Consider the following 26,492-nt stretch of genomic DNA (forward strand, 5'->3'; position numbering starts at 1 on the left):
AGTCTTATGTTTAAACCAATGACAGGCACAGTACCAACTCTAAACTTACTGTATTGAAGTCATGATCAAAGCTTATCCCAATGTACAATGGCCAAATAATGCCCTCTGGCCCTATGTACTCTCATTCACCAGGTAGAAATGAAAAACCAATCTCCAGTTGACCTACATACATGAATAGTACATTGACTGACAGTTTGGTCAACAAGCCAGAAGGCATCTGTATGCTGATGGACCAGGAAGCTGCTGCTACTGCCACTGGTGGCTAAGCCCACCAGGAGACGCTGCTGTCATGACCAAAGCTATAAAGAGCTGCATAAGTCTGCTGTAAGAATCTTTTCAGCTGTTTGTAGGAAGTTCAGGAACTCTCAGAGTTCTGGATTTACTGACCTTGTGGGTATAACAACAGTGATTGGAACTCTGAACAGAGGGCCTGCATTAGGTGTTGCTGTATCATATCCACACACCTAACAAAGTAAAATACAAAAACATAAAATCTTTGGTCAAAATCAAACTGTAGAAGACAACATTCAGCTTAAACTAGTTGCAGAGTATTTTGAATCTTTGTAGTTATCACTGAGGAGAAAAGGTCATTTGACCACTATCACCATAGAAACAGTAAAACACCAACAATCACTGAGAAAAAAAAAATTTTTCCCATTTTGACTCATTTCAATCCTTCCTCAAAAATTTTCAAGCTTTCAACCCATATCTGATAGCCCCTATATAAAAAGCTCAGCTTTGTTTCAGCTCAGAATTTGTGTCAGGCTTATTTTAGTTCAGCTAAAATATTTTTTATTGCTATATAAAAAACACTTTTATCCTTCTCTCCTAGGATTATGTTTGAAAAACTACAGTTTGATTTACCGTGACTTTCATAGTCAAGCTTTAAAAACTATCTCTGAAAATCTGTTCAATCAGAGAATCATTTGGTTTGGAAGAGACCTTATCAATCGCACAGTTCCAAACCCCCTGCCATGGGCAGGGACACCTTCCACTACACCAGGTTGCTCAGAGTCCCATCCAACCTAGCCTTGAACACCGCCAGGGATGGGGCATCCACAGCTTTTCTGGGCAACCTGTTCCAGTGCCTCACCCCACTCACAGTGACTTTGATAAAATGTCCTCAGTGGTACCATAGAAGACTTGCAATTCTAAACATCTCAAGCAAACTTCTAAAGAGCAAGCTGGTACCACCTTCATTATGACCAACCACAATGCAATGGAAACATTCAGTGTTAAAATGAACATTTGTGATGAGAAGAGAGGTGATGAAAAATGTTTTTTGTTGGTTGATTTTTTTTTGCAGGACTGAAAGAGGATAGCTGAGAGAGAAAATGAGAAATTTAATGTACTTCCTTAGTACATTGGACCAAATTTGAATGTAGAAGCCTAAAATCAGCAAAATCTTCTACTGTACACAGCCATTACCACATATTTTTCTCCTTCACCTTCCAAAACAGGATGGAGAACAGGTGAAGAAACAAGAGAATTTGTTACACCACTGTGCTCACTCAACTCCTTAAGGTAAAGGAAAATCTTTGTTCCATACAAGACTGCATGGCAACACCACAAAATAGAGAAGTATTTAAAACCACAGAAAACCACAAATCTCTATCCTCAATAATAATACAGCATTGAGATACATAGCCAAGGATTAAGATACATCCAGAGGAAAAAAACTTAGTCAACGGTTATTTGGCTTATGTTTTCTATATGCTTTTATTTTTTAAACACAGATAAAGTTCTACAGACATGTGCTATACAGCACTGTATAGCACAAGTGTTGCTGAACCCTGGCTTCAGTCTGTATAGTGAAATGCAGTGTAGCACTATTTTCTGGTCTGTACAGCACACAGATTTTATTTCCTTAAAAATAATTTCTATAAAAAGTTGACAGAGACCCCATAAAGGCACACGAGCGCAGAAAACCTTGCTAAGAACACCAATGCTTCCATACCTCTGTATAATGTACTCCTCCTCTCAGGCCACGTGGATCCACACGAATATTTATGTGTCGACACTGGTTCATGAGTTCTAAATGACTAGGACACTGGACCCACGGTGTATTTGAAGTTAAAGCTAAATGAAGCTGGAGAGATATTCTTTCAGTGTTTTCTGTTAGGAAACAAATTTAAAAAACAACTCAATAACACAATTATGTGTACTTAGTCCACTGTAACTCAGTATTTGCCATTAAAATGTATGCATCAGTAAAATATAACAGAAGTCAATTCCTTAGGGCCCCTGGATATCAGATTCTGCACAAAGGAGAGTGTCCTATATTACTTCTTTTAACTTGACAAAAACAGAATAGCAGCAGTAGGCAGTAAAATAAAGGTGATACCCAGCTTTAAAACTTCTCTCCCCTGAAACAGTCAAATCTGACAAAGTCAAACACAGGCTGGGAAGCAATACTTCAGTTACCCACAACATAGTCTGGAAGCAGGTGTAAGCTTCCACCTATAGACAAAGTGTCGCCCTGTGGTGGCTGGTGAAAATACATTACAAGGAACAGAGAGTTTTCAGTAAGACAAGTCCCTAGTACAAGAACCACTTTATGTTAGGGTGACCAAAAAGGCTTCTCCCAGGATGCTTGTTCTGTTATGTTAATCTATCCCAGTTTGGATTCCCCGGTTGGCTGTCAGCTCTACCCCCTCGTCACTCCCCCAGAGCTCCCCATTGGCCCCCGTTCCCTGGTCCCGCCTTTTCGTTCGTATTTGCCTCTGCACCCTTCGCCAGTGTGGCAGCAATAAATGCTCCTGGCGGAACATACACAAATGCCCTTCTCGACTCCTTGCTACCGACTGTAACACTGAACCCCCCACGGAGCCAGGCAGGGACAGTAATATTGCCTTATGCAGAGAAATACAATAAAAAGCAATCACATTGATTTTGAATGCTATGCTATTTACCAAACTACATTATAAAGCATACGAAGCAAGAGGTAAAGTCTATTAAAATTACTATGATAATCTAGTCAGATTTTGCAAACAATCTGGCAGATTCTGCAAATTAGCTTCTATGCCAAAAATGTATTAAAGCACAGCTTCCAGAAAAGCATCCAACACAGTTGAAATGTTTTAGCAGGTTCCTCCTGCTCCAAAGATAAGTCACACTTGGAAAATTTTTTTCCTGTTTCCTAGTCCTAATTAAGCTTAGCTTAATTTTCAGGTATTTCATCACATCTTGATTAAGCAGAGAAAAGAACACACTATTACAGGTACATGAGAAGCAATAAAAGCTCAAAGACAGCTTCAAGACAAACTGAGCAAACAGACTCCCTTAAACTCTTACTTAAAGTTTCTCTTACTCGGTCTTGTTGAAGACACCAGACACAGTACAGAAGTAACTAGGGAAAACAGGTACCAGGGAAAACTAGGGAAACAACATCTACAGCTACTAGTCATCCATTGCAAATGCCTAATTGTTTTTAGATTGCTTATATCCTGCAGAAGTCTAGGGAACGATTGTTTTGTGTCATATGTTAAATTTAAAATGCACCAATTGCAATGTAAGCTGTCAAGCAATTAAGTTATTCGGAGTCAGTAACCTGCCCCAATTCATAGCCTTTCTGCCCCAAAATAAACTCATCCCTTTGTCACATGCCAACCTTCTTGATGATCACTGGTTTTAGGAAAGGAATAATCTCAGTTACAAGATCTCACATGGCTCACTTTGTAAATACAACATAACTCACTCTCCCAGTGAGTTCCAATTTTTACTAAATACAGTACAGAAGAGGAAAATGGTTTGTGGAAAAAAAAGTCAAACCTTATTTTGATCTGCACAAGTTATTTTTACTCTGTTAGTAATAAAATCTGTATAAATTCCTGTAATGCCCTTAGATATAATTATTAGATATTAAACGGAAGTCTAATTTGTTAAACGAGATTTTTCTCAGGTTGTGAAAACTTAGATAAAGCCCAAATCCAGAATTTACAGTCTTTAAATAACAGAGAAACTAATTTCTGAGTAAGTGCTTTCATCTTTAGAACAGTCATCAACCTCTGTCAAAAATTATCTACAACAAAACCCCTGAAGTTTTGTAATTTCATGAAACATCACGGGTCTATGATTATTTTTCTCTGTCTCTCCCTAGCTCCCCAACTTCACTTTAAATTTCTATAGAACCAAGAGAGATCTCTTTTTTGCAGTGAGAGAAAGCATGAAGCAACAGACTCCCCAAAAAATATGAAAGCCCTGCAGTTATAAATCTGGGGTTGGAAAGGCAAAGTTGTTAATTAGCCTATCTTCCTTTACCATGAAACTTTGGGTTACACTGACTCCTTTTACAGCACAGATTCCTATCACTCCTCATTATCACAGCTTTTTGTTTCAAGTTCACACTTGTATTTCCCTGTACCTCCACCTACAAAAGCTCTTTCCTACCTGTATTCTCAGGAAAGACAGGTTCTATGCCAACCCCATGATCAGATGGTGCCGCTGTCTGGGCTGGATCTCTGAGGTAGATTCCACGGTTGCTGCCGACAGTAACTGTGAAGCCGATGTTACTTGTGAATGATGAATTCTGAATGAGGTAGTCATAGGCTTTATCAACCTGTTAGAAAGAGCAAGTTCTAAATTAACAGATTTCAACGTAATAGCAATTTATGCATATTCCCTCCAATATGAAGTGTTGAGCAAGCACAGCAACAAACAGTAAAGTACCTCATATGCTACCCGAGCCACACGTGCTTGCATGATACTCAGTACAGAAAATGAGGCAACTTTCACAGTCTGCCACAGAGAGCCCAGAAAGCCAAGAACATTTAAAACAAAAAAAAAAAAGCCAAGTCACCTCTATTACAAATCTATCAAAAGATTCCTATTCAGAGATTATTTAGAAGAAGAGGACTTCAAGGCCCAAACCTACTAATCTAATTTAGGTGACTTCTTCATAGGTGGAACAACACTAGTGAAAGCATTTAAAACTTTTATACAGTAAGAAGCTGAGCAATTCAAGAGACAAGTAATAGAATACCCATACAAGTTTTATTTATTGGTATGAAGTAAAAGAATCAGGTCATGAAATCCAGCCCTGAGTCTAAGTACATGAGCTGTCACAATAAAGTCACATAACAAATTCACCTTTTTGTTTTAAGAAGACACCCTTCTACCTCACTTGCTATTTTACCAACTACAAAAATCTTATATTCTCTTCTACTTGACAGCAAGATACCTTCACCAGTGAAGATTAGGGTGCTCTCCTTTGAGACAAGTGGACACATAACAGCTTTGTCTCCCAGATCAATTTTAATCACATTTTAACACATTATTTAATCACAGACTACTAAAACACCAACTATGACTGGTGCATTTCATTTTTTATTTGATATGGCTACCACCACTGCTGCCTTCTGTATCAAACTTGGCATCACAGATGCGCTTAGCAGACATTACCTACTAGGTCCTAGCCTCTCCAGAACATGAGTTTTGGGCTAAGCATTTAATATCTGGCATCTTGAAGCCAAGAGAAAAATCTTAGTACTTCTATTAGACTAGGACAAGAGCGACTGTAGGCAAAACCAGGCCCAGCTCTGAAAGAACATAAGCTTATGCACACAGGGAGACACTCAGTATGCCTTCATCACACAAAGGATCACATCACAGATTTCCAAGCTACTCTGAAGCCCACAGGAAACCATGAGCACTCAGAATATTTAGTGCAGGCCTGCAACAAAGTCACTGTAAAATTGCAGCTGTACTTCTTTGTGAACCAGCGTGGGTATCTATTTTCACTGTCCAGAACTTACAGTTCCAGCTTTTGTCTGGACAGAACAAGTACAGCTGTCTCTGACAATACAACAAAACATTTTTGGACATTAGGACAGAATTTAGGCGCCCAGATCTACATGTGGGTGATAAAAATCTACATCCCACTTTTATGTCCATGTATCTTTTTGATCAGTCTAAGAATGTATCCAGTTATCACATTTATTTTACAGTAACTGCATGCTGAAACTGGAAGAACTTTCTCATTCCTCCTCCCCTCCCACTACATTCCCTTCCTCTCCCCCAGTGAGATTTGAGAATCAAGTAGCATGGAACAAACTGAGTGAGATCCCCTCAAAAGCTGGGGTTTTTTTGTAGGTTAGTTTCTCATCGGCAGTTATTTATATTATACTGGGTTTTTTTGCTTGCAAGTACCTGAATAATACCATGTCCTTGTGCAAATACTTCTATGTTTTCAGCTTTCACTGCAGTATTTTCTAAAGCTCTTCTGACAGAATGAACAGTGTAATGAACATTATTAGCTTTGAGTCCTGAAATTAAAAATAAGGGTGTTACTGGATACAATGAAAATTTTAAAAGCAACAGCATTTTTTTAAGAGGAAAAAGTATCTAACCTCTTTTAGATGATGCATCTATGTTTAACATTGTAGCACTTTACCTGACAATACTAAGGCAATGCCTCCACATGCATTGGGAGAAGACATGGATGTGCCATTCATGAGTTGTGTTCCTCGCAGAGTCCAGTTTGGAACAGAAGCAATAGCCCCTCCTGGGGCACTGATACTTACTCCAAGGGCTCCATCAGTGCTAGTGTTAAAAAGCAATGGTTAAAATACCAACTTTTTTTTTTTTGCACACTTTATCTTAAAGTTGTCAGTACATTTAAAAAAAAAGTTCGCTTTAGAGAACATTCACAACATTTTACTTCACTAAATCCATTAATCCATTAAACCCAAGAAAAAGTGTGCCACTAAGTAATAATTTACAATGTCATGTTAATCATCAGCTATGCCTGTTTTACAGTGAGAGGTTTCTAAATCTTCACTCTTTCAGTATTCTCCACCAGACTTCATTTTAGCCAGCAGAGTACTTCCTGGGATTTGCGTTAAAAAATGCACACAACCACCCTATTAAACACTTGAATAAATAAATTAGTGTTCTACACAGCCTATTCAATGGTTATTACTTTCAAAGAAAAAATAGCAAAAGGAAGGCTAGAAAAGATACAAAATCTAGACTTCTAATTTTGCACATTGACAGTTCACTACCAGTTCAAGTTTTGAATTACAAGCCTGAGATAAGAGGGCAAGGGGAGAACACATAAAAAGTAATGTTAAGAGGTAGATCAGGATCAGCTGGGCCTACACCCCATTTTTTCTTTCACAAGCATATTAAAGAACCAAGCAACTGTGTGCCTATGGAACAGTTAAAGTAGCATCTGGTTTTCAACTCTATGAGCCAGATATGCTCCAACTTTCTTGCTCTGTACAGACAAAAATTGCACTGCTTGAATGAGGACAACCCTGTGCCTGAGCTATTAAGTTCTGTGGAGAGGCATGGTATTTTAGGTTACTTCTATCCCACACTAACAGCTTCGTATGTCGAACACCTGTCTGAAATCAGAATATTCCAAGTATGATACTGCAATGTGATGTTTGGACATATTTGATGACAGCTGTATATAAACTCATAAAGAGGTTCTGCATCCCAACACCTCTGGACAAGCAGTGCACAGCATATCTGCCTGAAAGCCTCTACGGCTTACTGGGACAGACTGATCCCTACATGAAGACTGCTCTAGCAAACTTCAGGAACTCTCCAGTCAGCTGCTTATTGCACCCTAAAAAAGGAGAATCTCCCTTTGGCCAGACTTGGCCTTTTAGCTGACATATGCTCATTCTGACTATTTTACAGGGCACAACAACTAAGCACGCAAAAAGCAATATATATATATATATATATATATATATATATGTGAGTTTGTCTATCAAAATTAATTATAAATCCACCTCCCTTTCTCACCTGAAGGCAGAGAGCACATTTCTCTTTTCCCTACACAAAACATGACAATTCTTCATACTAAGATTCTTGATACAATATACTTGCCTGTAAATATACATACACCGTAACAGCTAGAGAACAATCCCAAAATCTAAACACAGGCAAGAACTCAAGAAGAGATGTTATTATTTTTTTCTTCATTAGTTGATCACATTACTATCAAATGCTTCTGAGACATGAAATAAAAATTGGAGTTTACATTGCCCTTAAAATTTCTTTTCTAGATCTTTCAGAAAATTTTCTGTAGCGTGAGGTAGAAATCAATTTTTTCTGCCTACTCACACCTCTGCTGGACTGAAGCAAAACCCTTGAGTAAGTTATGCCATCACAGCAATGTCACTAAAGTCAGAAGTAACACCACTGCAGTAACAGTATTTATTTTAATCTTCAACACTTACAGCCTATTTAACTTCACCACCACACTAACTTAATGGAATAAATGCTATAGAAAAAAGTAAATTAAAAAAACCAAACAAATTTCCAAACAACCTTTCAGTAACTTTTGTCATCTTTGAATAGGTCTGCACCCACATACTTTCCTGAAAAATACTGGCTGTGCTAAGGCAATTCCATGCTATACACTCTCCCCCAGGAGTTCCAGAGCCCAACATACAAAAGTGTTGCCAGAGGAGCAGGCTAGCTATGCTCTTTCCACAGGAAAGAAATATTTTTATTTTGGTATTAGTGACCAATTTTAGATCCTGAGTTACATAATCTGAACCCCAAAGTAATCAATTTGTTCTTGGAATATAACCTACCTAGGCCCTCTGGATGACCAAGTATATTGATTTGCTGGCAGTTTTTCTCTTAAAGAGTATTCAGCAACCATCATGTCAGGTGACACGTAGGCACCAACACCTGTAAAAAACATTCAAGCGTTTTAGATGTAATAAGAATTTTTATTAAAAACTAAAGTAAAATACTTCTGTGGTTGAAATTCATTATGAGAAGAATTCTTGCTTGACATTTAAAATGGAAACACGCATTTTCCATCTCATTAAATCCAGGTATTTTTGCAAGGCAAGTGTAAAACATCACGCTATGCAGTAACAATGCTGATGGGCACACTGTATAAGACTAAAATATCATGTAAACGTCAAAGTTTCACTTTTACTCAGCTGGAATATAGTGTATTCACCTTCTACATGTCTTTCACAATAGGTAGCTTTTACATGTCTTCTCTCTCTCTTGCACCCCTTTCCTCTGTTTACACTGCTCTGCCACAAACTACAACAACTGCACATCAGAGCAATCCATGTGAATTGGTTCATGTTCATGCGGCTCACAGCTACACCCCTGGATGGCCATATCCACACATCTCAAACAGTCAGGGGAGAGAGCCTTTACTGGGTATCAGTTCCAAGTGCACAGTAAATGTGTATGTAGTAAATGACTACTTCAAAGCCTGATAAAGTAGCATTTCTAGAAGAGAATGCCAAGAACGCACATTGCAACTATGTCATTTACCTATTTGAAATCATAATGCTCCACTTTGTTTAGGGCACAAGCACTACCAGGGTGGTAGAAAACTACCATACCAAGCTGACAAACTTGGCAAGGCCTGTGTCCATGTGAACTAAGCCAACCTGTCAGCTGTATTTTGCTTTACCCTCAAAAAACAAAAACTTTATCTGGCCCACTCCAGATGGAGGACAGAAGAAAGCTACTTGGCATGTGGAGTGAATAATCACCCAGTCTCTGGAGTGATACACCTAAGTTGAATTGACAGAGTAGAGGCACTGTAAGAGCAAAGCCAGTGCAGACCTGAAAAGAGCTTGTTAGTTCCAGTTCCAACTCCCAGTCTCAGTAGTGAATTAACAGCAGATAAACTTTCAGAAAGTAATCAGCATTAATTCTACTAGCTGCCCTGGAATAGCAGCTCTCCAGCTTTCAAGACTTCATGCTAGTCTCCTTACACACTGGTCTCCTTGCATAAGAATTCTGAGACTTAAAAAGCATCTTGTGTAATGCACTAGTGCGTCAATAGCGAATTTATATAAAAATTAAGACTAAGGAAGCAACCCCCTGAGAGCTAGACATTTTGCTGAAACTTATAACTCAATCTCTCACTAAAACAAAACCATGTATTAACCCATCAGAAAGAGAATTTTAATGACAGTAACAGACTTGCACAGAAGTGGCACTGCAGCTGGAAGAATTCCTCCCCTACAAGGACTTGTCTAGGTCCTGACATGCGATTATTTTATATCCAAATTAAAAACATCTGTTTCACTAAAAATAAAAATTAAAAGTATGTGATAAAGACAGATGATCCAAAACTGTAGTTCTAAGAATTCAGAATACATTGCAAGACTTTCCAGAAGACTAATTAGAATCCAACTTCGAATCATATTTTTGTAAGTTGCATTTACCAGCAGCTATTGGTTGGAGCAAAGTGGTGTACTTAGACAGTTACAGTTGAAAAAGTAATCCTGAAATATTCAAATAAGTCAGACCAAAGATTTCTTTTGCAAATTTTATACAAAGCCACATCAAATCAAGACCATTTCTCTCCTACCTCTTTTCTACATAAGTAAGGTCTTGAACTGTAAGTAGATAACAATCTAAATTTGTATACCTCAGCATAGAGCAAGTGCCTCTCTCAGAATTAACCTTGTAGCCCAGCAGACAATTTTTTACATTTACTTCAGCAATCAAATATGTAACAAAAGTACAAAGTTTGAAAAGACAGAAGCTGAATACTGCCAAAAATTCTTTCAGAACAGATTATTTACCTATTACACTAGATGTAGTTCCACCAGGACATCCTACTGTAGAAAGGCAAGGACCATTATTTCCTGCACTTGAAACATAGATTACATTGTGTTTCCACACTGCTTCATTAATCACTTCACAAATTCTCCTGAAGTAAGAGAAAGAAATAAATCATTTACTCAACAATATTGCTTTCTTCCACAGGACAAAGCTCCCATTTCTAGTAGAACCTCTGACCATTCACCAAACAAGGAATATTATGCAGCCTGCTTCCCACACCTAGCAGAGGTGGTTCCAGTACAGAAGCTGACCACAACAATATCTTCGGGTTTCAAAAAGGAGTAGTAACTATGTAGTGATCTTAGGTCTTCAGAAAATATCCCACAGATCATGTGGTGTTGCAACTACAAAAGTTCTTTATTATGTTAAAAAATTATTTGTATATGTATTATAAATCTGTGTATTATATATTTGTGCCTATATCATAAATTAAAAGCTTTTTTTAAGGGTTTACTTCTTTCAAAGCCAGTTTAAAATTTATACTGCACAGTTTATAACATATGAATCATATGAGCCTGGATAATCCACTCTTAGTGACTAGCTGACTTACACAAAGCTCAACAAATACAATTCCACCTCTGTGAAATTAAAATACTTTAACCACAGCACTACTCACCCAGAATTTGGCCAGTGTGTTGCTTCTCCATAGCTGTAGTTGACAAGATCACATTTGTATTTTATTGTTTCTATCATCTGATAAAGTAAAAATGGAAAGCAAAATATGTACTAGTCAGAGAAAGTAAGCGACTTCAGGAACGACAGAAAACATCTGCTTAAACTGATCTGCTACATATCTAAGAAATACAGACAAATCTCTCGACTCTAGAAAATAATTTACTGCAACCAGTTATATGCTATTTTCCCAACAAACAAAGAAAATTTTAAAAACCTACTCCCTGAATAGCCTTATTCTTGCCATGTTCCCAGCTATAATTAAGACATTACCCTAAGACAAAACCGAGGACAGCAGATGTCACCAGTATTGTCTCTAATGTCTGTCCTCAAGAACATAAAATTCTCCTTTCCTGTGCAGTTTGGTTGAACTCCAAAAAGTTGCAAAAAAATTACTGTTCATGTTGCTATATCAAAATATTCTATGGGCTAGAAATACAATTTTCTAATTTCAGATCCTTTTCTTGTGTAAAATTTCTCCTTATCAACTCGCTGTACAGAAAAGCTCTTTATCATTAACAGGAATGATATTTTTCCTCACTTGTAAGAAGAGTTAACACAAATACAGCAACATACGTAGTGACTAGTCTCTACTCTAGATTTATATGCCTCCTATAGTTATTTAAGTAATTACAAAATATAATATTTAAGCAAGAATGCAAGTAACTTTCTCATGCATCAAGCTACTCAGACACTGCAAGACTGTTAGCCTGAAAAAACTTTGTAAGTGCTCTATGGAACAGAAGTCTTGTTTTACATTAAAACACTAGTCTTAAAACATGCTTTAAAATACACTCTGGTTGCTTTTACGGTTTTTGGTTGGGTTATTTTTGTGAGCCTTTTTTTTTGGCAGGGGGGTGGTTGGGCTGGATTTTTGTTTTTGTTTTCTTTGTTGGAAATATTGTAGGGCCATAAAAACAAAGCCTATAAACAAGTAGGGTATGAAGTTTCACAATATTCTACACTTAAGTCACACTACTGAGATAAATCATTTATTCAGTGAAATACCCACAGCTCTTATTAGACCAGTGCCAGTTTCCATTGTACTTAGTCTCGTATCACCAATCTTGATTGCAAGAATCTGAGCTCCAGGAGCCACACCATTTCGTTCTGGTTCTTCTGGAAAGTATCCAGCTGCAATACTAGCCACATGTGTTCCATGTGCTCCTGTGCAAATGAAAAGTGTGTACGTTTAGTGGACTTCATTTATATGAACTCAATACGCTACAGCTCAATTTTCACTTACTGAACTGTAAGCACATCAATCCAGTCAGTGGCCAGTCACCAGTGGTGCTGATACCAAAAGGGTGACAGTGTTCACCGGGACTCAGCAGTGGAGCCAGCCCTGTTTAATATTTTTATTGATGATCTGGACAAGGGGATCGAGAGCGTCCTCAGCCACTTTGCAGACAAGCTGGGTGGGAATGCTGATCGGCTGGAAGGTAGGAAGGCTCTACAGTGGGATCTGGACAGGCTGGATCAATAGGCTGAGGCCAGCTGTATGAGGTTCAACAAAGCAAAGAGCTTTTTGAGGAGAGAAAGGAGGCAGCAGGAAGAGAGGAATGAGGTATTAACTTAATTCCACTAATAAAAGTTACTTTAAAGGCTCAACGCTTCCTACTCAAAGTTATGAATATTACACCTGAGACAACTCACATAGCAGGGATTAAGAAAACAGAACTGCACAGAAACATAGAAAGGAACAAAAAAGTTACCATCTATTTGGAAACCTGGACTGCTTATGTAGCTCTACTGAGATGGGATGGTTTCATGAGGAATTAAGAGCATTTTTCAAAGCAAACGCATTCGTACCATCCTAACCACTCTGTTTGCTTCCAAAACAAACCATGATTTAAAGAATACACTGAAACGGGTTCAGAGTGGTTTGTATAAAAAAGTTTGTATAAACCTAAATTAAGATCAATACCCATTTTGTTTATGGATATTACATTTAAGATTCTTAAAGTATACAAGTACAAAGGAGAGCAACTAAAAATCAATCATTGCCCTATATTTAACAAACAAAACAAAAGAGGTTTTTTGAAAGAAGGTTCTCTTTAGTTTAGGCTTTAAGATGCAGGAACATCTTAAAGAGTACCTAAGTATGCACGTTCTATGTATATATGCTTATGTACATCAAGTTGACAGTATTTCATACAAAAATGCAAACAAGTTTGGTAATGAGCTGTCATTACAGATTTAGTTAAGGAAATATGAGTATTGCTTTTAAAAGCCATAATAACAGATGCTATAGCATGACAGCTGCCTCAAGCCATCCCAAGTATCAGAATCAGGACCCAATACAAATTACTGCTTCTCATGATACCTACTTAGCAGCAAAATGTTCTTAAGATTACTTTCATTTACCTCCACTTGTCACAATGGAAAGGAGGTTTCCATCATCATATATATTCACAGAATAATTCAGCATCTCAGATGTTCCAAAAGATCCATATTCCTGAGCCTCTTTGTAGGTTCTCAGCACTGTACAGTTAGCTAAGTCACCACTCTCACTTGTATCTATGCAGGCTCTGTTGACAAAAAATAAACAAACAAAAATGCAATTTCCCAGCTGCTGCAAACTTTCAGTTATCTACCCTCTCCAGCTGAGCATAGCACAAAGACTTCAGGAAGTTTGGTTCTGTGTTTATGGTATCTTTACATAGTTCTTTAAGCAACTATTTTAAAACCTGGTTGTTTATACTTAAGATTCAGAAACTATGAAGTTACCTAAATAAACTGGTTTTCAAACACTACTAAATCAAATAAACCTGTATTTGAAAAGCAAGCATATGAAAATTCATGCAAGTTCAAGGAAGAAATTTCACTCAAGGTAGATATTCAGTGCTGGTACACAAACATTTGAAGTTTTACTGTTCTGTATGATGCACATTATCAGTCAAGAAATGTGCCATGTTACATCCCTAAGTCTGTGCACAGACACCTGCTTTGTTTTGGTTTTTTTTATATCACCAATGGATAGTCAAAACAGTTTTATTCTGCTTCAGAAGAAAAACCCCATAAGCTTACACTCACATCACACTGTCTTCAATAAGACTTTATTCTACCCCATCTTCACTTGGGACCAGAATTTTGTCAAGAAACTCAACTGATACAGCAGGATTATTTTAAAGAGAAAAATACTTAAAACCTCTATAAAGATGACAGATATAAAAGGTAACAAGTCTTCGATGCAAGCTGTTGTTTTATGTATAGAACAAGACATTTTAGACAAGTTTAGTCATTTACCTCCAGGTCTCACCATCATACCACACTACACAATCATATACTGGGCCAGGATCGCTGTATTTTTTTTCAAAAGAATTCAACAACTCCACTTGATTTTGAAGTTCTTCCTTTATTAGCTTATTTACCTAAGGCGAACAAAATTCAGTTAGAGTATTTCCAAAATTATTACAAGATAGGTAATCCTACATTCCTTTCTGGTGCTATACATTTGTTCCATTACTTTCTCAGGAATGTTAGACTATCCTAGGAGTCACAAACATCTAGAAGTTCAATGGCTTTTAACGGTGCACTATTTATTTTTGGCCTGTGATGTAAAACTACTTCTAATTTCTGTAAAGGTAACATTTAAAGCCATTATTTTCTTAAAGACTGTTGAATGATAAAGTAGTACCTGAGGCATTTCTGGTACTTCACTGAAATTGTACACAGTTTACAAAAGAACGAATATGTTTAGAAAATTCCATTTTAGAAAATTTGAACACAGCAAGGATGGTGGCATCAAAAATTAGCACATTTAATTAAAAATAAAACTTACTGAAAATATCCAACAAATCTTTTGAAGTAATACCATTTTCATAATTGACATCAACTTTCAAAAGTGAACAACACTAAGCAAACCAACCAACCATCCATATAAAGACTTCTAAAATTAATCAGAAGATACGCTGGTAAGTTATCTGCCAAAATACTAACAAGTACCTTTCCTTCACTCGTCTAATGAAACATTTTAATCCTGCAGCCAGTAACAAATTGTTGCAAAGAATAAGTTTATAAATTTAAACTTAATGCAAACCTGCGAGGGAGAGCTATGAGCAGCATCAAATTCTTCCTGTTTCCTACAGGCCTCTGCTAGAGCCAGCCTGTGAATAGGATCCCAGAGCTTCTCCTTGCGTTCTTTCTGTAAAATAAAACAGAGGTTCCTCAATATATTAAGAAACATATGTCAAAGTATGATGTCTACAAAAATAATTTGAAATTCTGATTTGAGACAATGGCTAAAAAAGTTCCATACAATAGTATAAATAAACATAAATTGTCACATAATTAAAAAAAAAAAAAAGGGTATCAGTAATTTCTGTACTTTTTGCCTCAATGGACCACTGTGAGGAGGAGCACTGAGCCGCCTCCTGTTGCTCTGAAAAAAATCACGGAAGAAATGGATCACGTAAAGAACAAAAAAATCAGAGAGAACAGCTTGCAAGCGCTGGTTAGCAGCCTAAGTATGTTAGCAAATCACATGCTGTGGTTTTCTAACAAAATCAAGAAACAGAACAGTTAAATATGACTATATACCAGAAAGAAAAGATAATTCTTCCTTACCTGAATCCTCTCCTTAAGAGCTTTAGGATAGATATCATAGCCATTTTTTATGCCAATGTGATATTTGCCTGAAGGATTTACCCAGTTTGCTGGAATCTACAGAAAAGTATATTTAGAAATAGGTTAACTAATGGCATTAAAAAAACTCCACAAACAAAAAAGCCCAACACTGTCTAAGAGAGCTTAAGCAGAACAAACCTGCAAATACTGCCAACTTAATTCCCTGTCTCTGTAACAGTAACTACTGCACTGTTTTGACAGCTTGACATGGCATTTTCAATCCAGTTTCCAAAGAATCAGTATCAGGTCACGTGACACTGCCATTGAACATCTTTAAGTATCAGTTGCCCTGATAGTCTACTTTTAAAACACAAAGCCTCAGCTTTACTGACTTTACTGGGGAGAGGTCTGGGGAAATAATAGTACTATAAATGAAAAGACACACTCTAACACGAGGGAGCGGGGTTGGAAGTCATGACAAACATCCGAATATCTCATTTCACATCTTGATGCAATTTAGATTCAGTATATCAGGATCTGCTCATCCTAGTAACAACAGTAGAAGAGCAACAGATTCAGCTTTACAATCATCTTCCTGCAAAACTGAGAAGAAAGTTGACAGCATGGAAAGATCCAAAGATGTAATGCCCCCATATCATATCATCAATCAAATCAGGAAATCAAGAACATGTTAGCAACATTAGCAGTTCTGTGTACCCAAGACCTCTACTAGATTTTGTGTCCTTTATGAAAATCCTACACCATTTCTGTTCTACGCATAGTGAGAATTCAGTGAGTCTAAACTAGGTCCTCACAGAATTTCAGTCTCTATTCACCATGCCCTTAACACAATTCCTCTTGCAGCTTATGCAAATGTGGAAAATACTAGCATTTTTAAAGACACAACTGTGTCTGACAGTTTTGAAGTATATTAGCATATTTTCTTCAGCCAATTTTCAAAGCTATATCCGATACTGTTTTGAACAAATAATTTAATTACTATCAAGCCCCCCCAAAAGCCCTGTACACATCCCCATTCAGCTACAGAAAATATTAGAAATAAAGACATAATAAAAGTGTAAGAAACACTAAGCAATCTGCATGAAGATGAGCAAGTGCAGCATTAGGTTTGGGTAAGATCTGGTTTGCTGGTGTCAGTTGGGCTAGGGTTGATTTTTCTTCAAAGTAGCTGATATGGGGCTGTGTTTTGGATTTGTGCTGAACACTCTTAATAACTCGGGAATGTTTTAGCTGTTGCTGGGCAGCACTTGCACAGAGTCAAGGCTCTCTCCCAGGCTTTTTCTCTCACCCACCCCAGACAGTGAGCAGGCTGGAGATGCACAAGGATTTGGGTGGGGACATACCTGGGACAACTGATCCCAACTGACCAAAGGGATATCCCATACCCTATGGCATCATGGTTAGCATATAAAGCTGGAGAAAGAAGGACGAAGGGGGGGTTGTTCAGAGTGACGGCATTTATCTTCAAGTCACCATTATGTGTGGAGCCCAGCTTTCCTGGAGATGGCTGAACACCTGCCTGCCCATGGGAAGTGATGAATGGATCCCTTGTTTCTCTTTGCTTGCATGCAAGGCTTTTGTTTTACCTATTAAACTGTCTTTATCTCAATGCATGAGTTTTCTCAGTTTCACCCTTCTGATTCTCTTCTCCCCACATTGCTGGGGGAACACTGAGTGGAAAGCTCTATGGTGCTTAGCTGCCAGCTGGGCTTAAACCACAACACCTGGTTAAAAGGAAGTAAGTTCTATAAAAACCAAAACAGGTTATAAATTTGTTAAGCAAAGAAGATGATGTCTAGTGGTATCTCTGTACCACCAAATACTCACCTTTAAAGTTCTTCCAGAAAGACCAGTAATTTCTCCATCTTTAGGCTCTGCAATGGTACATGTAGTTACATCACCACTGCCTGTGGTGTCAATTATATCAACTATCTTGGGTTTCCCATCAGTTGTCATCTGAAAATATGAGCACAGAAAAACTGAAAATGTATTTGATTACCATTTGGCACACAAACCAGAAAAGTTTTGTTGTTAAAAATATCAACTAGCTTTCTTAGACACCCAACCGTTAACTGAAGGACATAAAACCAACTTGAACTCAAGATAAATTTTCAAAGAACTAAGACCAATATGTCCATCTTTCTGGTTCATACAAATCCACTTATTTCTAAGAAGGATTTAGAAGAGAAACAAGTAAAAACACTGTATCAACAAAGCACAGGCAGCCTCAATTTAAAACCAAGCCTAAATTTGCAAAAAACATATTTGCAAGAACAGCTGTTTGTTTTCATATTATTTGCCGTGTTGTTTCTGACCCCTCATTCTGGGCAAATTTTATAGTAATGAGTGCACAAGTAAGAAAGTGAAAGTTAGAAGTACAAGCTCTCACAAGCTGGAGTCTCTAAACTGAGCTTAAAGGAACCTAAAAGGAACACAAGCCACCATTACCTTATTTTTCCTGTTTCAAAGATTCTGCTTTGTGTTTTAATCTATTTGAACTATTAGCAGCTATGGCTATATACATCTAATACTTATATAAGGAGTATTTTTGCCAGGGCGAGGAGAAGAAGAGCTGACTACCCATAAGGAGTTTATGAGCATAAATTTAAAGCCTCCTCAAATTAAAACAAAACTGGCCCTCATGGACTTTAAAGTAGTTGCAGGCAACTAAACATGACAGAAGAAACTATCTAAGGTTCCCTTCACCTAGAGGACTCTCCTACACAATTACCAATAGCACAGTCAAGCATTTCTTATTTATTTAACATTTAGCAAAAATACTCAAAGTTATTTTCTTGCAATAACATGCTTCATCCAGCAGCTACTAGTTTATACAGCACAAAAACTGTATTTCATATACAGTAGTATTTGCTTGAATATGAATTCAGAAGGCTGGAGCACCTCTCCTATGAGGACAGGCTGAGAGAGCTGGGGTTGTTCAGCCTGGAGAAGAGAAGGCTCTGGAAAGACCTTATAGCAGCCTCCCAGGACCTAAAGGGGGTCTATAAGAAACCTGCAAAGGAACTTTTTACAACTGCACAGGCAATGATAGGACAAGGAGGAACAACTTTAAACTAAAGGAGACTATTGGGCCAGGTATAAGGAAGAAATTTTTCACTATGAGAACAGTCAAACACTGGAAGAGGTTGCCCACAGAGGTGGTGGACGCCCATCCATGGAAACATTCAAGGTCAGGTTGGATGGGGCTCTGAGCAACCTATCTAGTTGAAGATGTCCCTGTTCATTGCAGGGAGGCTGGACTAGATGGCTTTTCAAGGTCCCTTCCAACCCAAACTGTTCTATGATTCTATGAATTGACCATATGTACGTATTTTTACAGTTCTACATCAAAGACTGATGTAAAAAGAAAAAATGAATCCATCATCTTCCTAGTATCTCCCATACATTAACTACACTGAAAGTGAAAAAAGCTTCACATTCAGAAAAGCAGCAACATTTGCTCTTTTCTACCATTTACATATATGGAATTGTTGCCTTTATTCTCTATTAATAATTCTGATGTTAGACATAACATAAGGAAGGTAGTTTTGTTCCAATAATGCTCTGAAATTGTGAGGTCAGCTACTGGAAGCTACTGTCAAACTGTTTCATAAAAGTCACTCTGATGCTACCAAAAGGACAAGAGTCAAGCTCTTATCACATCTCAACAAACAAGGATAGATACTTCCATGGTCTCAAATTCTCATGGCTTAAAAAAAACAAACGACAAACAAAAACCCAACCAAAACCCATACAACCCAAAAAACAACCTCCCAAAAACTCAACAACAAAAAACCAACCCAAACAACAAGCAACACCCCCAATGAAAACTGGCTTTAAAAAATAAAAAAGAACCAACCCCAAATATTCCAAACCCATAGCAACCATAAAAAGAGCATCAATTTCATTTCCCAGAAGGTAACAAATACTGCTTTTGAAGAGGCTTGCTAGGGAAGAATTTTCATTACAGAAACCAACACTGCTACTCTGTTCATAGAAATTCAAGTTCACTGACGAAAATCTTTTAGACCACGTTAACGTGGTAAAAACATCTACTGAACAACAGCTATACAGTAGTGAAAATTGACTTGTGGAACAGTATATAGGCACTAAACCATATAATTTTCGAGCATTGGTAATTAATGTCTTCAGTCTTGGCCTCAACTCACACAAAATTCAAGAGCTGCTCCAATACTAAAGCGACTGCAAGTCAAATCTCAGTTTATCAGCACCAGACATTTTTCAGTATGCCTCTACTCAAAGTGAACTATTCAGTGATCAAAGTACAAGAAAACAAGAATGAAAATGTAATCCAAGGTGACTTGTTTAAAGGAGGCAAGTCATACAGCAACAGGTGGCCAGAACACAGATTTATGTTGCAGCAAGCTTGGGTAGTTTTCGAAGTTGTTTCCTAGCCAGAAAGACAAGGTGCAACTCCTACACTCTACGGCTCTTTGCCTCCTAGCTGAAACCTAGCAGGCCTGCACATGCACGTGAGTTTGTACTGTCAGAACAAACAAATCAGAGTCTTTCAGTCAGACACAAGAAACTCAGAGTTTCAGCTGGTCCAAGGTTCAATTCCTAACAGCAGCAATGCAGACAGGTTCACAGTAATTTAGTGCAAGTAACTGATACAGCAGCTCCTGCTGCCATGAACTGCTCTTCAGCACACTGACCACCAGCAGCAATGCCAGAGTGAAATTCAAACGTTCAGCTCGGTTTTCCTTTTCAAATCTTGTAATTCTGAGTTTAAAATTATAATGAAAAATAATAAAGTGAACTTGATCAATTCTCTTATGTGAACAGAAGAGTCCTGAAGTAATGAATTGATTACAGATAAAAGGTACATTTTAGTACCTTTTGCATTAAAATTTTAAAGAAAGAACTTTTATATAGTTAAAAATATTTTATACTGTATTTAGAAAAGTCCCCCAATCCTGCCTTAATTATCATGGCTTGCCTACAGGCATTTGAAAAACAAATTAGTAGTTTAAAACTGAAAATTATTTTGTTGTTTATACATTTCTGCTTGAAGTTTGAAAATCCTACTTACATGTTAGTTCTGACTTTGTAAAACAGATAAATTAGTAAACTGAGAACACTAAAATTAATCTATGTGCATAATCCTAGCACCTGATCAGTTATAACAGAAGTAGAGGAGCACCAGTATCTATGACAATCCCAATGGAAAAGGGAAAGCCAGATACATTTGAGCAAGTTTTTGCCAGACCATACAATTACTGACTCCAGCTGACAGCTACTGCAACCACAAGAGACGAACAAGTTCTTCAGCACTTTGGTTGCGGGACAGCTGATCATCATCATCACAAATAAAATAACTTCCAAGCAATTTTTTTAAACTCAGGGCTGAAAAGCAAGTAAACTTCTACTGCTAAGAAGTTATCACATAAAAGCACAAGGTAATGTTAGTAAATAATAATTCCAAAAGCCACTTCACAAAATAAGTAAATTTGCAAAAAGCAAAATGAAGGCAACTAAACATGACAGCAAAATGAACTGACTTATCTATCATGAAACATAAGAAGCCACAACGGGAACAGGGAAAGAACAGGGTGGGGTTGAGCACAGACTATACATATACAACCACAACACTCCACTAAATGCACCTAAAATTTCATCAGTCACTGTGCCTTAATGAGGAATTACAAACCATGACTTGGCAGACAGTAGGAAATACATTCTACCAAGAGGACTGAAAGGGGAAAAAACTTGAATGAAAGCAGACAAACTAAACTTTACAGTTGCTGTCAACTGGTGGAAAAACAACGGAAGAGGAGGTGAAAGGAACTTCCTAGAGGGCACTGGCTACAAAAGATTCATAAAGAAAAGGAAAGTAAGTACAAGACTGATTAACATTTTATGTGTCAAAGAAAGCCAACCAACGGGAAAAAGATTTAAGAAGGTTTGTTAAGCTTAATAACTATTCTCCCTATAGTAGCAAGTGTCCAGGGAAGAATATAAATATAGTGGTATTTCCCTGTTAAACTCTGTACCCAAATCCTTCTGTCCCTCGAAAAGGGAACAAACACTGCTATCAATATTTACAAACCAAGTCACAGAATCAACAAGCAAAGGAATCCTATCCAGTAATGAAATACTAGGGATCAACAAAGAAATGAACTGTTTTGTTTTGACTAAGAACTCCATTATATTCAAAACAGGGTAGCTCATTTTAGCCTGTAACAATTATTGTCATTAACCGGAACTCAAAGTTGTAATACCTATTAACCTTGCTATATATAATGTCTCCTCTTCCCCCTAAGTAACTGATTCAACTCTCAGAGTTCTAACTCTATGCCAGGTCATGAATTGACAATAAGACTGACAGTAAGAAAAATAAGCAGCAGCAAAGACAGGGGCGTAAAAAACAAACAAAAAAAAATCCAAAAATTGTCCCAAGGTTAGAAACTACTTGCAGTACAGCTATGCTGTGTCACTTCCGGTGCCCAGGACACTGGTTCATTGCAGGGAGGCAAAATGCAAACTGCCAAATACTCCAGAGAGTGAGGACAATATCTTGCTGAACACCTACAAAGCTATTCTAGACTGTGTGCTGCCTATGCCTCCTTTGCAACTCTCTGTGCAGTATGTCTCCCCCGTCTGTGGTTTAGCAAGTCGCTTAAGCCAGGTCTATTAAGTGGGCAGTGTGGAAAAATCACAGAACCTCTTTACAGGTTTTTCTAACAACCCTGCAAAGTTACTCTCACCCACTGCAACATGAATTCTACACTCTGCCCTCCAAATTTTTTACTTCTTTTACAAATCTTGTACTTCACTACCTGCAATTTTATCCTGTGCATAAAGAAAATAAATTGGAGAAAACTGATATGGTCAGCAGTGAGATCATGATGGTTCTTAAGTATCCCTTATGAGCCTTGGGTTACCTATATCGGAACAAAGCTTCCCACTGCTACCCATAAATTTTTATTGGAGTTTTGTTATTGTTGACCACTCCTCATTCATAACTTCTAGAAACTTAGGGTTTTTTGCTTTTGTATGTGAAACTTCAGAACTATGCACATCATCTAATTTATATTCATGTCTTCCTAATTGTCTTCTACTACTTTCTGCGCTGCCCATGGTATTATCTTGCTTTCTATTTGGCTAGCTTTCATTAAGCTTTCCAATTACTATGCCACTTATCCACAACTTCTTGCCAAAAGCACCAGCTTCATTTCTGCTTAAATCAATCAAAGTTATAGCTGTCCACTCCTTCCTTCCACCCAACCTGTCCTCTTAACTCATATTTTAGTTTAACTGAATCCCATAAGGAGTCACTTCAGAACACGGAACTAACAATCTGCCAGGGTCAAGTCCCAGAACGAGGTCACAAAGGAGTTAAATCTACACCAAAGAAAGGATGGAAACCAACACAAACCCTGCTTAGTCGAAACAAAACAAAACAAAGGATTCAGCATCCAAGTGAGTTGCATACAACTCCGAATCATTCTTCCAAGGACTCTTCTGCCATCACACAGGGAAAACATGCTGACAAGAAATCAAAAGCAGCAGTAACACAAAAGGCCACATGCAAATTTACACGATAAAGAAATGTTACAAGACAGCGGTTAGAAGAAATACGTGCTGAGAAATGCCCAAACTGACATCACACACAGAAATTTACAAAACCGAGTGAAGACACATAGCCGGCAGACCCAAAAAAAAGCTGGCAGAATCGAATTCGATACAGACTGCTACTGCAATAAAACGCACGAAAAATACACTAAGAAAGACGGGTATGCTAATCATGCCAGAAATATACTTTTCATGTAAAAGACCTAGGCGGCTGTGTGTAGCCTCGAGCTACGTACTGGCGAAGTAACGCTAAGGTTTAACACAAACACAAAGCGTTCCTTTATAATGAGCTCTGCGTGAGAGAAGGCAGCCCAAGAGATTTAAGTGCCATAACACGCCTGTGGACGGCTTAGGAGGAGGATCCTCACAGCAGCACCCGGAGACCGGTGTGGAGCCCCCAGCTACGGCATCTCCCCGCCCTCCCGCACCCGAGCCCCCGCTCACGCGCGCTGGGCGGGAACCGTGAGCGAACACACAGCCACGAGTCCCCGGGAGAGGGACAGTCCCAGGGACAGGGACAGTGCCCGGGACAGCCTTCCGGGGCCTCCCCTGCTCTCGCCGCCGTTGCCTCGGGCGGCCCGAATGCCATGGCCGCCCCCGCACACGTCCCCGTCCCCCCGGGGTTGGTCCGGCGGGACCTGGGGGCTCTTTGCGGGCCGGGGCCGTGACCCAGGACCACCGCCGCCACGCTCTACCTGCATGCCTGGCGCCCCGGGGTCCACGCCGGTGTCCAGCACGGCCAGCAGCACCCCCCGCCCGTCGAAGTCGGGGAAGCGGGCAAGGAAGGCGGCGGCGCCGGTCTCCTTCTTGGGCAGAAGCCCGTGGAACGGGAACGGTTCCTCAGCGGCGGCCGCCATGGCGCGCAGACCGGGGCCGGCGACGCCGGGGCGGGGGGACGGGCTGCGAGAGGCCACGGGAGGGCGGCGCATGCGCGGTACAGACCCACCGGCCCGCGGGGACGCGCACCCCCTCGCGGCCCGCGGCGCGAGCAGCGCCGACACTAAACTGACCAATAGAACGCCGATGTGGGCGGGGCCTGCTGTGGAGGTAGCCAATCACGGGAGGGACGTGTTCCACGCGCCGGGGTCGTGGCGGCCACGTACGGCAGCGGCGGGAGCCGAGGGCACCTTCCAGCTCCGCGCCCTGCGGGCGGGGCGGCTGTGGCGGCTGTGGCCTCGGGGGGCCGGTCTCGCCCCGGCGCTCCCGGCCGGCCGCGGGGTGCGGCCTCGGGTCTTCCGAATCGAAAACAGAATCACGGAATCACTTAGGTTGGAAAAGACCGCTAGAGATCATCAAGCTATGAGCCACCATGTCAACCAGACCATGGCACTGAGTGCCAAGTCCAGCCTTTCCTTAAACACTTCCAGGGACGGTGACTCCACTATCTCCCTGGACAGCCCATTCCAATATCTAATCACGCTTTCTGTGACTAATTTCTTCCTGGTGTCCAACCTGAACCTCCTCTGGCACACACCTTGAGGCCGTTTCCTCTCGTCCTGTCGCTGGTTGCCTGGGAGAAGAGGCCGACCTCCACCTGGCTGCAGCCTCCTGCCAGGTAGTTGTAGCGAGCAGTAAGGTCACCTCTGAGCCTCCTTTACGCAAATAACCGGTGTGCAAACATTTACTTAGGGAATTTTTTTTTCTTCTTGTTCTGCTGATTCATTGTTCCGTATAAAGCGGTCCCGTGTTGGCAGTACCACTGCAACTGTTTAGCAAAGAGGAGAAAAAAACCCAAAAATCAAAAACCAACCAACTAAAAAACCCCAAACAGAGAAAACCCCAACCACACAAAAAACCCCAAAAAAACTCAAGCAAAAAACCCCTACAACAAAAACAAACCAACAAGAAAAAAAAAAAAACCGAAAGACTACCTAAAAGGGAAAAAAAACCCAACCCAAACCAAAAAGACTACCTAAAAGCTATAGGGAAGCTCAAAATAAAATTTTTGGTGAAGTTGTTAAGGGAAAATCTCAACTTGGAACTTAGGTTTCAAAGATATTTTTCTGGTTTTCATGCTTAAATACAAACTTGAAAAAAACCCCAAACAATGGACTATCTTGAAAACATACACACAGAATGTCTTTAGGAAAGATGTCTTGTTTGTAGTGTCTGACATGTGGCTCTTCAGCCATTTTAGCTGGTAATAAGTGTAAACCTGGCTGATTTCTGAGGGATCACTTTGATTCAGGCAAGTTTCTATTTAGAGTTAGCAGACAAGGGTAAATTAACATGTTCTCTGTAAAGCAAAGGGGATTTTGGCTACTGAGAGTTTTTCTGTTTGTGCATTTTTTGTTTTTCAGGTCTAATGAAATTATTATGGAATGTTTGTTAGACATTCATATTCATTGAAATGGAGCTGGCATTTGTTCTTTCTCTAGCAGAAGTGGGAGAGTGTTGCTAGCAAATAGTGGTAGTTCATTTATTTTTCCCATTTTGTGAGCTACCATCAGCATTGTCTTCCAGCTCACTAATGGCTTTAGAGAGCCACATGATTTTTATGCAAGTACTAAAATAAACCTGGAGAGCATTGCCTTAAAAATACACAGTATTAAAAAAAGAAAAAAGTGAAATCTGTACCATATGAACATAGTGTGCAACTCAATCTGCTTCCCTCTTTGGTTTTCAATCATGAATCAAAATTTTACATTTTGATGTTTGGATACCATGTGCTCAACTTTCTTAGAATGCTGATGGTGTCTGACAGCCATAATCAGACTTTTTTTTTTTTATTACGTAAAACTTTGACTGATCTTACCACAGTGGAGAGAATTATTCTGACAGGATGGTTGTTCACTTGTCTAATACCTAATTCATTGCCTATTTGAAGTTAGTTTTCCTTCTGTGTATCATTGCTAGTGCATCTCATTGGGAGAAGCTTGTATTTCTGGCAGTATGTTGACATCAACAGAAGTCTCATATATCCTATTCCTAGTACACTTTGAGACATTAAACTACAACAAATTCTCAAAATATTTCACATCCCATTCAATGAAAAAGCTGTGTGTTATAATTTGGAAACATTTATTACTAACCCTGAGAATTTCTGCCCGGTTCCATTGCCTTGG

At 39.1% G+C, this 26,492-nt stretch overlaps 1 protein-coding gene across 2 annotated transcripts in view; it reads right to left on the bottom strand.

The window, feature by feature from the left end:
- TPP2 (tripeptidyl peptidase 2) overlaps positions 1 to 24,363 on the bottom strand; it is a 55,418-nt gene extending 31,055 nt beyond the window's left edge. For both annotated transcript variants that reach the window (XM_042042842.1, XM_042042833.1), the window contains exons 1-15: positions 24,123 to 24,363; positions 17,659 to 17,787; positions 15,811 to 15,906; positions 15,284 to 15,388; positions 14,491 to 14,615; positions 13,609 to 13,772; positions 12,254 to 12,408; positions 11,186 to 11,262; positions 10,530 to 10,657; positions 8,553 to 8,652; positions 6,392 to 6,540; positions 6,148 to 6,263; positions 4,390 to 4,558; positions 1,958 to 2,115; positions 388 to 464 (exon numbers count right to left, since the gene is read on the bottom strand). In XM_042042842.1, the coding sequence (XP_041898776.1) occupies positions 388 to 464; positions 1,958 to 2,115; positions 4,390 to 4,558; positions 6,148 to 6,263; positions 6,392 to 6,540; positions 8,553 to 8,652; positions 10,530 to 10,657; positions 11,186 to 11,262; positions 12,254 to 12,408; positions 13,609 to 13,772; positions 14,491 to 14,615; positions 15,284 to 15,388; positions 15,811 to 15,906; positions 17,659 to 17,787; positions 24,123 to 24,356 (1,982 nt within the window). In that variant the 5' untranslated portion in view covers positions 24,357 to 24,363. The remainder of the gene's footprint in view (positions 1 to 387; positions 465 to 1,957; positions 2,116 to 4,389; positions 4,559 to 6,147; positions 6,264 to 6,391; positions 6,541 to 8,552; positions 8,653 to 10,529; positions 10,658 to 11,185; positions 11,263 to 12,253; positions 12,409 to 13,608; positions 13,773 to 14,490; positions 14,616 to 15,283; positions 15,389 to 15,810; positions 15,907 to 17,658; positions 17,788 to 24,122) is intronic.
- Between the last annotated feature and the right edge of the window lie 2,129 nt (positions 24,364 to 26,492).

The sequence above is a fragment of the Corvus kubaryi genome, unplaced genomic scaffold (assembly GCF_017639235.1).
Source record: "Corvus kubaryi isolate FWS band 111438036 unplaced genomic scaffold, C.kubaryi_AGA036_p1.0 133, whole genome shotgun sequence".
Lineage (NCBI taxonomy): Eukaryota > Metazoa > Chordata > Aves > Passeriformes > Corvidae > Corvus > Corvus kubaryi.